This window comes from Sardina pilchardus, chromosome 9 (genome assembly GCF_963854185.1).
Source record: "Sardina pilchardus chromosome 9, fSarPil1.1, whole genome shotgun sequence".
Classification (NCBI taxonomy): domain Eukaryota; kingdom Metazoa; phylum Chordata; class Actinopteri; order Clupeiformes; family Clupeidae; genus Sardina; species Sardina pilchardus.
In genome coordinates this window covers 25,583,879-25,599,640 of record NC_085002.1, presented here as the reverse complement: position 1 = coordinate 25,599,640, position 15,762 = coordinate 25,583,879, and the positions used below count along the sequence as shown (strand labels likewise).

The 15,762-nt window shown below is 40.4% G+C and overlaps 1 protein-coding gene across 1 annotated transcript in view; it reads right to left on the bottom strand.

The window, feature by feature from the left end:
- Positions 1 to 1,044: 1,044 nt before the first annotated feature.
- Positions 1,045 to 15,762, bottom strand: part of LOC134091775 (constitutive coactivator of PPAR-gamma-like protein 1 homolog) — a 31,582-nt gene continuing 16,864 nt past the window's right edge. The window contains exons 12-17 of the mRNA XM_062544423.1: positions 15,360 to 15,474; positions 14,001 to 14,210; positions 7,028 to 7,226; positions 6,167 to 6,305; positions 5,401 to 5,497; positions 1,045 to 3,135 (exon numbers count right to left, since the gene is read on the bottom strand). Coding sequence (XP_062400407.1) covers positions 2,800 to 3,135; positions 5,401 to 5,497; positions 6,167 to 6,305; positions 7,028 to 7,226; positions 14,001 to 14,210; positions 15,360 to 15,474 — 1,096 coding nt within the window. The 3' untranslated portion in view covers positions 1,045 to 2,799. The remainder of the gene's footprint in view (positions 3,136 to 5,400; positions 5,498 to 6,166; positions 6,306 to 7,027; positions 7,227 to 14,000; positions 14,211 to 15,359; positions 15,475 to 15,762) is intronic.

Genomic DNA, 15,762 nt, shown 5'->3' with positions numbered 1-15,762 from the left:
AATGCCGACGTTGTTGAGTTTCCTAAAGTACATTATTCCATGCTTGCCCCCTGGTGACTGCACAGTAACGAGACTTTCATAAACCGTAAGAAAATGTGTCCTTTCATTGTAATATTGTTACGTCAGCTTGTAAGACGAAATTCACCCTCTCAAATCAAAATGAATGAATCTCATTAACACTGCAGCTGTTTCGCAGGGTATCCCGGGACGATGGAGAAACGAAAAATTCACCACTGGGGAACTCCGCGGTCGACGCCGAGGCTTTAGCATGCTTTGATAGTAAAGAATCGAGGCGATCTGAAGCCGCGTTTAGTGTTATCTGCGTGACATCATTTGCCATATGGATGCGTGACACTTTAAACACGCCATTTCAAGAGCTATGCGAATTAAGAGCATTTAACCAAATGGCAAGGAATAGCCTGTAACTTGATATTATTATATTTTCTTTCATTTTTTAAAATTATTATTATTTTTCAAATTGGCTTAATAATATTTTCACATAGGCTAGCCAAATGGATATATAGCCTCTACGCATCCTTATCGTATTTTGTGCTTATGCGTATTTAATATTTTTTAATCAATTGTGTGAAGTTATTCAATTATATCAACGTTTTGTGTAATTCGTGCTTTGCACCGGCTAATGGGCTGGCCAATCGGTTATTTAAATGGTCCTCATTGTGAAATTCTATTCAGTTGATGGACATGTAGCCAACCGTTATTGGTTTATTTATTATGCCCAAGTGTTGGCGAGCCGAGCCCAACCCAAATGCGTTCTAGGGTTGAGGGCTTGGGTGGACAAAAGTGCCTTGTCTTCCAGTAGGTGGCAGACTCAACCCTTTTTAAAAATGTCTACGTCACATGTAGCTTTTAGTTCATGAACTTCGTGTAGGCATACTGTAGAGTAGCGAGGGCGCTATTCCAGTGAAGAAATTCAGTGTCTGAATGACTAGTTACATAACAAAAGTAAAACCTAGGCTTCATATGTTTAGATATTCTATAATTGTAAAAACACATGTCTCAGAAATAAAAACAATTCAAACGTGATTATACTAAAAGAATAAAGACTTTTATTAAGCATTGTAAGTTGCATTCAATTTCCTTCAAATACACCACACCACAATCCATCAACAATCACTCAAACCCAACAGTAGTTCATTCTTGTACAATCCATGAGTTAGGAAGAAACTCCCATCAACTTACATCAAGGTAACCTATTTAGTCTTGCGGGCTGGGGACTGGGAAGTACACCATATTTCTGACCACTAATGTGCAATGAAAAGCATCAGGAGGATTAGATGGAGAAAAGTTAAGTAATGATTCTCGTTTAGAAGTACAATAAGAATCTCATTTTTTTTTCTTGTCAAAAACACTAAAAGTAAACATCGAAAATGATTACAGGTTTACTCGCTTATGCTATACTCTGAATGGGAGGATCAAGCGTCTTGCCAACTCGATTCCAGCTACGAAAGAGAGAGGGGGGTCTTTTAAGATCAAAGCTTTTTTTCATAGGTTTTTGTTACTTTTTTTTTTTCCAGAGACATGTTGTGCTAATATGAATGCAGAAAACAGCAACAGAGAACAAGAATGTATAGTCATGAGTACACCAGGGTTAACAATATTTAAAGTGGCTAGATAAACTTTTTGTAACTTTTTTGTTTTGATTAAATGCAACAGAGGTCAAAACCCACAAAAATTTCAAGGTTAGAGCAAATCAGTTACGGACTAAAACAGTTAACACCTTTGATAGGACAATTACTGATTATCTGCCTTTTAAATTTTGCGAATGGGCACAGGACTTGTAGAGATGGAAGAAAAAGGACAAACATGCATAACTACACACTTTTTTTAAAATTGTGAACCATGCAGAAAGTTTAGCTGAAACAGTAGTACTAAGGTTCTACATCCGATTCAAGAAACCACGTTGATCGTTGATCACAGATGCATGGAGTGTTCGGACAGACACAAAAGAAAATCTTATTTGTGTTGTTGTTTTTTTGTCTTTAAATCGATCATTTGTATCTCCGTGTGATTTAATTTTCGAAAAGATATTTCTTGACATGTTACTTATAGACCTAAAAGTTATGACAATGAATTCATCTGAACTTAAGATGCTGTAATTAACCTACATTTACTTAAAATTTAAAAACATTCTGCACTTTTTTTTTCAAAAACAATTAAAACCCACTATGATGACCCATGTGAGAAATGTGGTTCCGTTTCTGTTTTTTTTTTTTTTTTTTGTCATTTGTGAGTTTACCTTGTCAAAAAGAAAAGCATTTACTGTGACAACACAAAATCAATTACAATGGCAAATATATATGGTGCCAAGTACTGGAAGAGTTTCTCAAACTATGTCCTATAGACCTCCAAATGAAAGTATTTTTTTTCGGCTTCAGTAAGTTAAGAGAAATAATAGAAATTAATGTAAAACGTCCATATAACCAGTTTGAGACATGTAGATATCAGTGAGTTGGGAGTGCACGTTTCTACCTCATGTTACTGGTTGTATTTCCTATAGACCTGGTAGATTTTGTCGTTTGTTACTAAACCAAGAAAAGTCATCGTAGCTCTTGTTTTCACTATAGCTGACAGTGAAAGAGGGATTTCATTTTCAATTTTCATTTCATCATCAGTTACATCCTCACATTCGGTTTTGTTTTATTTCTATTCTTGCTGATTGAGAGGAAAAAAATAAATGTATACCAACTGCAGGCTTTCCATCCTTCCAGGTATTCCTAACCGTACTCTGAACCCTCCTCCATCCTTCACCCTCTCTATAAAAATAGGTTTGTTTTTTCTTTACTCTTCTGTTTTTAAGACTGCGGGGCCCAGAGTCTCATCTCTGAGGCCCTCGCCGTCTGAGTTTAGTGCATTTAAGTGAGGATTAGTATTGCACATCTTAGAGTCATTACTGAAGGCACTTTCGGCTGCGCTGGACACTGGCTCACTGTTAATGGCGTCGTCCGCTTTACCGTTGAGCTGTTGCTCGGGCCCTCCGGGCACCTCCAGGCCGTTCTCGGCCGCCGAGCTCTCTGGCGACAGTGCCGCCGACTTGGTCTCCTCCACCTTGCTGGGCTTCTTGCGCTCCTTGGCTGCGGTGTCATTGGCTGAGGGGGGAGCGTAAGCAGGCTTGCTCTGAGGACCAGGGAGAAGACAGGCAAACTGGTTAAAGATGCAGTTAGCATTCTGAGTGGTCAAAACTGATTCCAGTCCAATGGAGACAATGTGCTTCTGATAACTTGATCTTGCCAATATCCTAGGCAAATTCTGACTTGGGGCAGCCGTGGTGTACTGGTTAGGGCTTCGGGCTTGTAACCGGAGGGTTGCTGGTTCTATCCCCGACCAGTCCACCACGGCTGAATTGCCCTTGAGCAAGGCACCTAACCCCTCACTGCTCCCCGAACGCCGCTGGTTGGGCAGGCAGCTCACTGCTCTGGGTTAGTGTGTGATTCACCTCACTGTGTGTGTGCTGTGTGTGTTCACTAATGCTGTATACAGCTCTCTGCTGAACGAATGAATGGAAACAACTTAACGTGGGGAAAGAAAACCACATTACTCACTCACTCATCCACCTATGAATCTTTACCTGTGGGCTTTTCGTTATATTAAACACAAGAGAAAAACAAAAGACTGAAATGGGGACAGTCACAAGTACAGGTTCTGCATGGGTTCTTGAAAAAGCTTAATCATGGGTTACTCAAAAAGTACTACAAACTTTTCTATATAAAGAATCGCAGCCAGCTTTCTGAAATCCCATGTAAGTGATGGTCAAAGAGTCCTTGAATGACAGGTTCCATGAATGGACGACTAAGGCATCTACTGATGAAACTATATACAAATACCTATAAAATACCAACAAAATATCAACAGATTTTGGATAATTAGCTTGTCACCTGCTTCCCAAAGATGTAATAATGTAAAATATTATTAAGTCTACAAATTCTGATATTGCAATGAGCTGTGTACTGACCAGAAAATTGCTAATCAGAAGAAAAATGTGTTGTTTACAACATTGTTTGGTTGAGGATATTAAAGTTTGCAAAGCAACAGTAGAAGGGATGTATTGAAACGTTCTGTTTCATAGTCTAAATGCTGCTATCTAGGCTATAATTTCCACAAATACCAATATAGACATTGAAAACGAACCTTGACTGTCCATAAAACTGACGTTAACTACAAAGATAAAAAAATGACATACAGTATAAACCTTTGTCTTGCAGAAAATAAAGAGTTTGGTCATAACGCATACAGACCACTCGAGCCAAGCATTACTGCTGAAAAGATAAATGATAAATGCTTCTCATAAATAATCTGTTTTCTAGAAAACCTTTAAGATGAGGTGTTGCCAAATCAATCACAGGGAGGTTACTTGAGGACGAGCGACACTCGGCTGATAAGTGTGAAAGCAGTTTGGCAGCAATGCTTTAGCTGTGTGATTTCCAAGGAACAGAGCTCACCAGATGTGGCACACAGTGTCACAACTTCACAGGTGCCTTTTTTATTTGTTTATGTTATGTGCATTAAGAATGCTTATCAAGGAAGCAGGCAAACAAAAAAACAGGATTGGTGTGTGCGCACTAATCTATGTGTTTTTTGTACGCAAATGTTTTGTTATGTTTTTGGCACTATACATTTTCTTGTTGTCACAAGACAAGACAAGAAAAGGTAAATGAATGATAATTTACTGCAGGGCAAGATCACGTGGCTCCTGTTGAGCCAGTGTTGTAGATTTGTGAGGTCAAAACAATTCCTACTTCAAAATAAGAGCACAAAGCTAAAAATGTCTTTTGGAATGACTTGTTGGAATTCTGAAAGTAGAGGGCAGAGAATCCTCTGACAGACATTGGTAAACCTAAATGTTTGGTTTCTCCTTTGAATTACTGACAAAACGTACATATCCACATATCGAATGAAATGTCACATTCATTTTACCAGTCTGTTGAATTCAGATGTGTCAGACATGTCTGTTCCTGTGAGATTAAATTGTTTGGATAGAGACCAGAGATGACAGCAACATGTGATTACCATGTCCACTCGACTGATTAAACTCTACCACAAGCCTGTCTGACATCTAAGCCTTAAGTTAATTAAGCATGTCCACATTAACATGCAGTAAACACACGTTGTGACAAGAGGAACATCTATTTCCACTGACGACAAAAATGAGTAGTCATGTAATGAACGAAGGAGAAAGGAGTCATCTCCCCTCATTAGCCAGAACATGCTGTGTCCGAAAACGATTACGGTGAACTGCAGGCTATCATTTCCTGACATAGCAGATTACACTGCAGTGCTCTTGTGCTTGTGGCCTTCCTCAGCGTGATACTGAGGCAGCGTTATATGGATGCACTGTAGTACTGTATGTGTGGACCTGACAGTTGAGCAAGGCCAGAGACTCACCTGATATGAACCCTGACTCTTGAAACCTCTGCCGTGGTATTTGGCTCCTCGACCAAAGGTGCGGATCACAGGAGTGGAGATAACTCCTCTAGGTCGACTACAAGGAAGGGGACACGCACAAGATGTAACATGCAATTATCACAACTGATTATCCCCTTACGATGAACGCAACTATTCCTAGATGTTTTATTGTTTTCCCCTTAACCATAAGTACAGGATAAGACTCTCTACAGTAGCAGCCGTTACAAATCCCTTAAAAGTTCTGTAAAACGACTTGATGGAAATGTTCAACAGAGAAGAGAATACATTTGTAAAATACCCTTTTTTACAAGGATACTTTTAAATTATCATCATAGTACTTTAACATGAAAATGCAGTACACCTATTCAATATAATTTTCAAAAAAAATCAAAACGCTATAAATCCATTTTTGAAAACATTAAAAACTCATGTTATTTAATTGTGTATTTCAGGTAATATCAATACAAATGCAGTTGTTTGTTTTGATTGAGTAAAGATAAATCAACTTAACATAGCCCAATTACAGTTCCACTGAAATTACTTGGAAAACAAAATTAAAAAAAAAAAATATTTATGAAAATTTCTTAAAATTGTGGATATAGCATTTTGGAAAATAATTCTTCATATATATATAACAACCGGCAATAATAAGCAACACTGAATTTCTTTGTCCAGATGCTGCATCACTTTACTTGAGGAGCGTTAGGAGGCCAGTGGCATGGGGTAGCAGCAGCTGGTAACTCACCCTCTGTTCGGTCCCCCTACCGACACCACCTGGATGGGAAAAGCGCCTCGGCCGCGACCACGGCGACTGCCAGCCCATTGGCCCACCACTGTGCCAGCGATCTCCAGCTTGCCACCTTGCGAGGACATGGTCGGAAAGCCTGGGGGACAAAAAGAGCCGAGTCGTGTCAAATCGCGCCAGCCAAGGGGAAAACAACGGCAAAGATCTCAGGAGTTCAGAAGGAGTTAACTGGGAGCCGTTCCACAGTTGTGCTTCCTCAAGGAGGCTTAGGCTTTAAGATCCGAAAAGCACCATTTTGATCTCCCACTCGTATGGGCATTTTTAGTCAGATTTCCCAAAAGGAATTACAAGGTCCTGGAAATTTAGGCATTTTTTTATTGGGGGAATTAATTATGCATTGTTTCATTTATAAGCCTAAGCCCAAATGAGCCAATATATATTTTCGTTTGCAGTCCCTGTGGCAAGAGTCACACTTGGGATTCTTCCAAAACAAAACAAAAAAAAAAAAAAACGGCACAGCCTACGTTTTAACCTTATCTAGAATGCTAACACTTAGTACTTTGCTGGATTAAATAGACAGTTTCTAGACCACAGTCAGTGCTTTGCATACCTGACTGAACACAGCCGCCTCTTATCAAATACAGTAGCCTAATTACACAGGCGGAGGGACGCGCTTGGAGTGGTGATATGATAAGAGATATACAGGGCAGTGCGGTCTCATGTGCACAGCGGAGAGCCTCTGCCCATGACCATATATTCAGAACTATTTTTGGAACAAAGCAACCTCATTCATGCACAGGAGGCGAAAAGTTAGACTCCGGCCTCTAGGTGGCACTTGTGCGCCCAGGCAGGCACTCTTACCGGGCACACCTCTGCCCCTGGGCTGAGGCGGTGGCATGGGTGGTGGTGGGTAGAAGTTGCCGTTGGGCGGGGGGTAGAAAGGCATGCCGTGCGGCGGCGGCGGCGGCGGGGGGAAGGGCACGGGGTGCGGCGGCCGGGAGAAGTTGAGTCCCTCCAGGATACTCTGGCGCATCTTCTCCACCTTAGCCACGAGTTCAGTCTGCACACACACACACACACTCACAAACGTTTACATTCACACTGACATTTATCCCCAAACCACACACAAAAATGAGGAATAGCGATGCAGAAGAGGCATTAGGTAACAATGAAGACCACATCAATACTGATACTAACTAACACTAAATACTAAATACTAATTGCACATTTCTGCTTTTTTGCACTTCTGCTTAGATGCAAACTGCATTTCGTTGTCTTCGCACTTGTACTCAACACAATGACAATAAAGTAGAACCTAATCCAATCTATCCTAATCTAATAGCAGGGGATGAGAGTGGAGAATCTTTAAGAACTAGTCAAAGTATAGTTGGAGGAGGTAGAGGAGGTAAAAAAGGGAAGTGCTTACTAGGTTGGGATTCATTTGACCAAGTGAGCTAACGTGCCATATGACACAATGACACAACGCCCATGAGGGCCAGTACTGGGGTGTAATCATTCAAACTACACCATCACAGAAAGATCTTTTTTTTTTTTTCACGACTCCCTAATAATTATCAATATTATGAGTGTCATGAGCAGGTATGAGGGCCAGGAAGCCCTGTGTGGCTAAAATGAAGATACAGTCCTATAACTCCAGTGGGCTTTTACTCGATCATACATGGACAATTCAGTTTAACACTTTACAGTAGCAGGAAGTCTCCTGGGGTGGAGAAAATTAAGTGTGTGTGTGTGTGTGCGTCTGTGTGTGTGTGTGTGTGTGCACTTCTGAGATAAACAACAGAACACAGGAAGTAAGAGGCGTGTATCAGTCATGCGTCAGAATTCAACCTCACAGAGAATAAGCAATGCTTCATGGCTCAATGATTCAATGATCCCGATCAACAGTGAGGAGACACAGTGGCCCTCCTTTATGGAACGAATGAACGACATAAAACAGGCATAGGACAGGTGTACGTTCATATCCATGCAAAGCATCGCAGTTATCAACCTGAGCGTGAACATTGGCTACGCTCAAATCTCATGTCAAATCTAAACTTGTGTTTTTGAAGCGGCATAGTACAGCTTCCTTAACGCCACTTTTCCTGTAAAAAAAAATATGGTTCAGCTGGATTTGCAACGTCACTGGCCAAGTCAGAAATGTTTCGCTTTTGGACGTATAATGCAGCTCTATGTCATATATTCTAGGGTAAAGATCTCTAAAATGAGTATATACAGTATAGAGGCGTGATATTTTCATTATGCTTGTTTCCAGCCACCATATTTACCAACATACGTTCAATCTTAAGAGCAACTCACACCAAGAACGATAACTATAACGGTAACAGCAAAAAAAGTCTCGTTCTAGCTCATCATAGCAGGAAGAACGTTATCGTGGCGTGATATTTTCATTATGCTTGTTTCCAGCCACCATATTTACCAACATGCGTTCAATCTTAAGAGCAACTCACACCAAGAACGATAACTATAACGGTAACAGCAAAAAAAGTATCGTTCTAGCTCATCACAGCAGGAAGAGCGTTATCGTGGCGTGATATTTTCATTATGCTTGTTTCCAGCCACCATATTTACCAACATGCGTTCAATCTTAAGAGCAACTCACACCAAGAACGATAACTATAACGGTAACAGCAAAAAAAGTATCGTTCTAGCTCATCACAGCAGGAAGAACGTTATCGTTGGAGATAACTTTCGAAGCAATTTTGAGAACGATAAAAAGCTGACAGCCATCAGTTTTCAATTTTAGTCATCACATTCATGATAGTATTTATAGTATAGACGTTACAGTTATCACTTGGTTGATAAAAGAGGGCCAGTGACTTACTGACCATCACTCACTGCGTTAACTCACTTCTAAAAAAAAGCCTAAAATAGACATGTTTGATGTGGCCATAACCTCAACACTGTTGTGTGACACTGAACTTTTGGAAAACGCATCAAAAATACAACTTCATTAATAACTAGAAATGCAATTCCAAGGAATTACCAGTGCATGAAAATGCAAAAAAATTTAGATATGGCTACAAAGGTGTAGCTAGGGTAAACATGGTGGTTGCATAGTTTAAAGAGAGTTGATGGTGTTAAGGTAGACATTTTAAAGCTTAAACATTCCTGTTCTAACTTAACTAATGATTTCTAACAGGTATTCTAAAATGTTGACTATGCTAACAATGCTAACCAGGTTGATAAGTTAACTTAGCTCAGTGGTTCTCAAACTTTTTCTTTCATTCCCCACTTTGATCAAGGGGGCTTTCTCGAGCCCCACCTGTCCATCATCGCTCTTTAAAAAGTATAGGTCAAGCTCAAAATTGTCACATTTATAACGTCACTTGCTAAATAGCCTATACATCAGTAGGCCTAACAAATAACAGTTAGGCTACTAAAGATAAATATCAGTTCAAAAATAGAGAAAAATAAAAATCTAAATCAATAACGTCAGTTTTTGTCATTGACAAGGTGTCAATCCTTGCTTCAAAAAAAGCTGATTTCCAAAAATACAGCAAAAGGGCCAACTATATGCTACCATTGTGTTATAAATGAAGTTCAACACTCTCACAACCTCGTTCAAAATCTTATTCAGGTCAAGCCTCGACGCGAGCGCTTCCCTGAATGAAACAGTCCGTCTGTTGCGCATCGGGCACTTGGCTACCCTCTTTATCACGACGATAGCATTTCTTTACCTGCTATCGTCTGTGCGCCAACCGAGCAAAGTCCCTCACAGTTTTCCCATTTGATGTCCTGTTCTGCCAGGTAGACTAATTGTTGAGATCAATGTTGAATAGTTCATCTGCAGTGGCATAGCCTACTCGCAGAATAGAATATCTTCGGCCGCTGTCAAGTTAACAAAGCGGACATAAGCAATAACTTTGTAACTGTCGGTGGCCTTGTCCACTTATGCAAGGCAAAACATGAGTGTTTGCGTTTGTGTTTGCGTTTGTCAAGCAGTTGTTCTTCGAGATCGCAGAACAGCAATTGTGTCGTCGGACAGATAGCCAAGATATCCTTCAATTTCACTGCGCTCGTCTCGAACATGAACGGTCTTTTTTGTTTCCGCTGCAATTAAAATTCCGACGTCAATAATTTTTTTCGGACTATGGTTCTAGGACAGACTAACATTTTCATCTGGTCAATGATGGGCCTACAAGAGTCTAGATTATACCTTGTTTGTGTTTGTTTTGTGAGATGGAGGTGCATTCTCGTAATTATCAATAAAGGAAGGCACAGGCTACAGATTAAAAAGACATCTCCGGTTTTTCACGTCAGCTCGCGCCCCACCTGGCATGTCTCTGCGCCCCACTAGTGGGGCGCGCCCCACAGTTTGAGAAACGCTGACTTAGCTGATGATTTCTAGCAGTAATGTTAAAAATGCTAACTATGCTAACATTGCTAACTATCTTAACAATGCTAACCATGTTGATTAGCTAACTTAGCTAATCATTTTAGCAGTTGTGTTAAAAATGCTAACTATGCTAATAATGCTAACTATGTTAACAATGCTAACCAGGTTGATTAGCTAACTTAGCTAATCATTTTTAGCAGTTATGCTAAAAATGCTTACTATGCTAACAATGCTAACCATGCTAACAATGCTAACTTGCTAGTGAGGACTTTTATTTTGAAACAGTAGTTGCTAGGGTATCCATGGTGCCCACTATCAGGAATAAAGAAGTTACTGTAGTATAATCATGTTGGTTGCTATGGAAACTGTCAAAAACGCTTAGTTTTAATGGTTGCTATGTTGGTTGCTAGGTACATGGAGGTTTCATTTAGTTGACTGGAGGCATAGTTGATGATAACTGACAGTTGGAATGGTTGAACAGTTAAATAGTTGAGTAGTTTCAGTGGTTAAATGATTTAATAGTGTATTATTGCAGTGAGGACTTTTATTTTGAAACAGTTGTGGAAAGAGGAAACAGTTAACAGGATATGTAGTCTTCACAGAGAGATTGTATGCTTAAAGCCTGAGAGAGAGGACTGCTGCAGGTGGTGCTGGCCACCTGGCATAAGATTCTAATTGCTCAACGACCCGATTGTGATGTCATAGAGGCCAATGTTAAGTCTATGGGGAAATTTTGAATAGTTTTTATTTAATAGTTCAAAAAGTATAAAAGTTACAAAGTTGAAAAGTCATAGCAACCCGATCCATTAGAATACCTACGTTACAGAGTTTGAATGAAGTTTCTAAGTTAAACGGTTGAAGAGAAATTGCGGTTAGAAAAATCGATCAGCGGAATAATAACTAGAAATGCAATTCCAAGGAATTACCAGTGCATGAAAATGCTAAAAAAATTATAGATAGATAATGTAGATATGGCTACTAAGGTGTAGCTAGGGTAAACATGGTGGTTGCATAGTTTTAACAGAGTTGATAGTGTTTAGGTAGACATTTTAAAGCTTAAACATTCCTGTTCTAACTGAACTAATGATTTCTAACAGGTATTCTAAAATGTTAACTATGCTAACAATGATAACCAGGTTGATTGGTTTACTTGGCTAATGATTTCTAGCAGTAATGCTAAAAATGCTAACTATGCTAACAATGCTAACTATGCTAACAATGCTAACCACGTTGATTAGCTAACTTAGCTAATCATTTTTAGCAGTTATGCTAAAAATGCTAACAATGCTAATAATGTTAACTATGCTAACAATGCTAACCAGGTTGATTAGCTAACGTAGCTAATCATTTTTAGCAGTTATGCTAAAAATGCTAACTATGCTAATAATGTTAACTATGCTAACCATGCTAACTAGCTAACTTGGTACTGAGGACTTTTATTTTGAAACATTTGTTGATGGGGTATCCATGGCTGCCACTATCAGGAATAAAGAAGTCACTGTAGTAAAATCAGGTTGGTTGCTATGGAAACGGTCATAAACGCTTAATTTTGATGGTTGCTATGTTGGTTGCTAGGTGCATGGAGGTCTCATGTAGTTGACTGGAGGCATAGTTGATGATAACTGACAGTTGGAATGGTTGAACAGTTAAATAGTTGAGTAGTTTCAATGGTTAAATGATTTAATAGTGTATTATTGCAGTGAGGACTTTTATTTTGAAACAGTTGTGGAAAGAGGAAACAGTTAACAGGATATGTAGTCTTCACAGAGAGATTGTATGCTTAAAGCCTGAGAGAGAGAGGGCTGCTGCAGGTGGGGCTGGCCACCTGGCATAAGATTCTAATTGCTTAATGATCCGATTGTGATGTCATAGAGGCCAATGTTAAGTCTATGGGGAAATTTGTAATAGTTTTTAATTTATAGTTTAAAAAGTATAAAAGTTACAAAGTTGAAAAATACTTAGCAGCCTTCCCCTATTTAAGACCTACGTTGCGACGTTTGAATGAAGTTTCTAAGTTAAACGGTTCAAGCTGAATAGAAAAAATGAATTTGATCAGCGGAATAATAATAACTAGAAATGCAATTCCAAGGAATTACCAGTGCATGAAAATGCAAAAAAAAATATAGATAGATAATGTAGATATGGCTACTAAGGTATGGCTAGGGTAAACATGGTGGTTGCATAGTTTAAAGAGAGTTGATAGTGTTTAGGTAGACATTTTAAAGCTTAAACATTCCTGTTCTAACTTAACTAATGATTTCTAAAAGGTATTCTAAAATGTTAACTATGCTAACAATGATAACCAGGTTGATTGGTTTACTTGGCTAATGATTTCTAGCAGTAATGCTAAAAATGTTAACTATGCTAACAATGCTAACTATGCTAACAATGCTAACCACGTTGATTAGCTAACTTAGCTAATCATTTTTAGCAGTTATGCTAACAATGTTAACTATGCTAACAATGCTAACCAGGTTGATTAGCTAACTTAGCTAATCATTTTTAGCAGTTATGTTAAAAATGCTAACTATGCTAACAATGTTAACTATGCTAACCATGCTAACTAGCTAACTTGGTACTGAGGACTTTTATTTTGAAACATTTGTTGATGGGGTATCCATGGCTGCCACTATCAGGAATAAAGAAGTCACTGTAGTAAAATCATGTTGGTTGCTATGGAAACGGTCATAAACGCTTAATTTTGATGGTTGCTATGTTGGTTGCTAGGTGCATGGAGGTCTCATGTAGTTGACTGGAGGCATAGTTGATGATAACTGACAGTTGGAATGGTTGAACAGTTAAATAGTTGAGTAGTTTCAATGGTTAAATGATTTAATAGTGTATTATTGCAGTGAGGACTTTTATTTTGAAACAGTTGTGGAAAGAGGAAACAGTTAACAGGATATGTAGTCTTCACAGAGAGATTGTATGCTTAAAGCCTGAGAGAGAGAGGGCTGCTGCAGGTGGGGCTGGCCACCTGGCATAAGATTCTAATTGCTTAATGATCCGATTGTGATGTCATAGAGGCCAATGTTAAGTCTATGGGGAAATTTGTAATAGTTTTTAATTTATAGTTTAAAAAGTATAAAAGTTACAAAGTTGAAAAATACTTAGCAGCCTTCCCCTATTTAAGACCTACGTTGCGACGTTTGAATGAAGTTTCTAAGTTAAACGGTTCAAGCTGAATAGAAAAAATGAATTTGATCAGCGGAATAATAATAAGAAGAAGAAGAAGCCTTGGAAGAACAGTACAGTGCATTTTCATGCACTGTAATAAGAAGAAGAAGTTTTGGAAGAACAGTACAGTGCATTTTCATGCACTGTAATAAGAAGCCTAGGAAGAACAGTACAGTGCATTTGCATGCACTGTAATAACCTTTTTTTGTTCAAACAGATGCCCCAGAGATACCACTTGGGGGCAGAAGGCAGAAAGGCAAGGAGGCGCTGGGACGCTAGATGGACCTGACCTGACCGTACCTGACCATCACAGAGGTCGATGAGTGGGGCCTTGTCCCGGTTAGCCCTGATCAGTTTGCTCTGGAGCAGCTTGCCGTCGAAGTACATCCAGGGGCAGCAGTGTTCCCAGGGGATGGGCTGCCCGCACACGTCGTTGGCGAACAGCGCCATGTCCACGCCGCTCATGAAGAGCGCTGCCAGCTGCACTCCGCGCGGGTCCAGGTTGTCGATCTGCAGGGTGGCAGGAGTGGCACACACACACATACACACACACACACACACACGCTTAAGGGCCTGGTGTTTCAGCACGGACACAGACGACAAGACGTACCCACCACCACCACCCCCGTAGCCCCTACCAAAAAAAAAGCCGTTCTACTACTCAGCCACTACACCCACCAACCCCAATCTCAGGACAGACATTCGACACCAACCCACCCCCCTCTCCCCCCCCCCCCCTAAAATCAGCAGACAAGCAAGCGCAAAGCATCCAGCAAGCATGAGTAGCAGCTCAGCCCCAACCCCTTGTTGTTACATTCCCCCCCCGAGCAGATCCCCCTACGTACTGTACGCTACTACAACATCCAGCCCCGGCAATGCACAGCCCAGCTCTCTCTACCCAGCCAGCCAGCCAGCCAGGCAGTACACAGCAAGCAGCCTACAGGAAGCCAGCCAGCCAGCAGTAGCAGCAGCAGCAGCAGCAGCGACAGAGGGAGACACGCCAGGACGAGCCCACACAGAAGCAAGACAGCAACACTGGGACAGACACACAGAAAGCGGGCGCACTTGCTCGTGTGGATGGCTTACACAGCGGTGTGTCCTCTCTTGGCCTTCCTTTCTTTTTGGTCAAATTCAACGAACATATATGGAATTGTTTGAAATCAAAACAAAAGGGGGGGGGGGGGGGGGGGGGGGGTGCAACAGGCAGGGAAGGCCTTTGCGCACAATTTTGTGAGCATAGTCAACCTGTTCAAGTTGACGACAGTAAACCATCCACACACATACGGAGACAAAAATGAACAACGAAACAAAAAAAAAGCACACACACAGACACAAAAGACGCTCCTCGCATTTGTGTCATCCACAAACATATGCGAGACCGATCTTTTCCCTGCAAAGCCAGCTCTTTGGGGGGAACCCATGCTTGGATAAACGCATTAAGGCTGGTTTGATTGAAGCACATTTTTCTTGCCGTATGCATATGAGGAGTGTCCAGTGAAACACTGCAGCCTGTATTCCACAGGACCCTTTTCAGTCTTGCCCAAACATTTAGCTAGTGAAAAGTAGAGGCCTAGAGAGCCGTTTGGAGCTTTGGCTGTGCGCTGCCAGTGAAGCGATATTCACGACACACTCCTCATACATCAGCTCCTACAGAATCACCTTCAGTTCCTGCAGCTGGTCAGGTTCATAAAGTTTAGGAGAAAGTGCTTGGGCTAGGAAAGCGTCTAGTTCGTTACGACGCAAAAGTCTTACTCCGGGCCATTGTAACATAAACCTGGAGCAAAACACAAGGGGGTAAAAAAATAAAATATTACAGAAGCACAGGAACTGACTGTCTATTCAATTCAATGTGTATTTCTACTTCTGGACTTCAAAGTCTGCAACTCGTCACATTTTGTTGCATTTCACAATCTCCTTTAAAATGTAAAATCTGAAATAAAAAAAATAAAAAAAAATGTAAAAATGTTTCAATGGTAGTGCTCGATGTATTTGAACTAACATTGACATCTAATATGTCACGCTGTAGTGAAAAGAGAGGGATCCAACATGGTAGTTGAGAGTG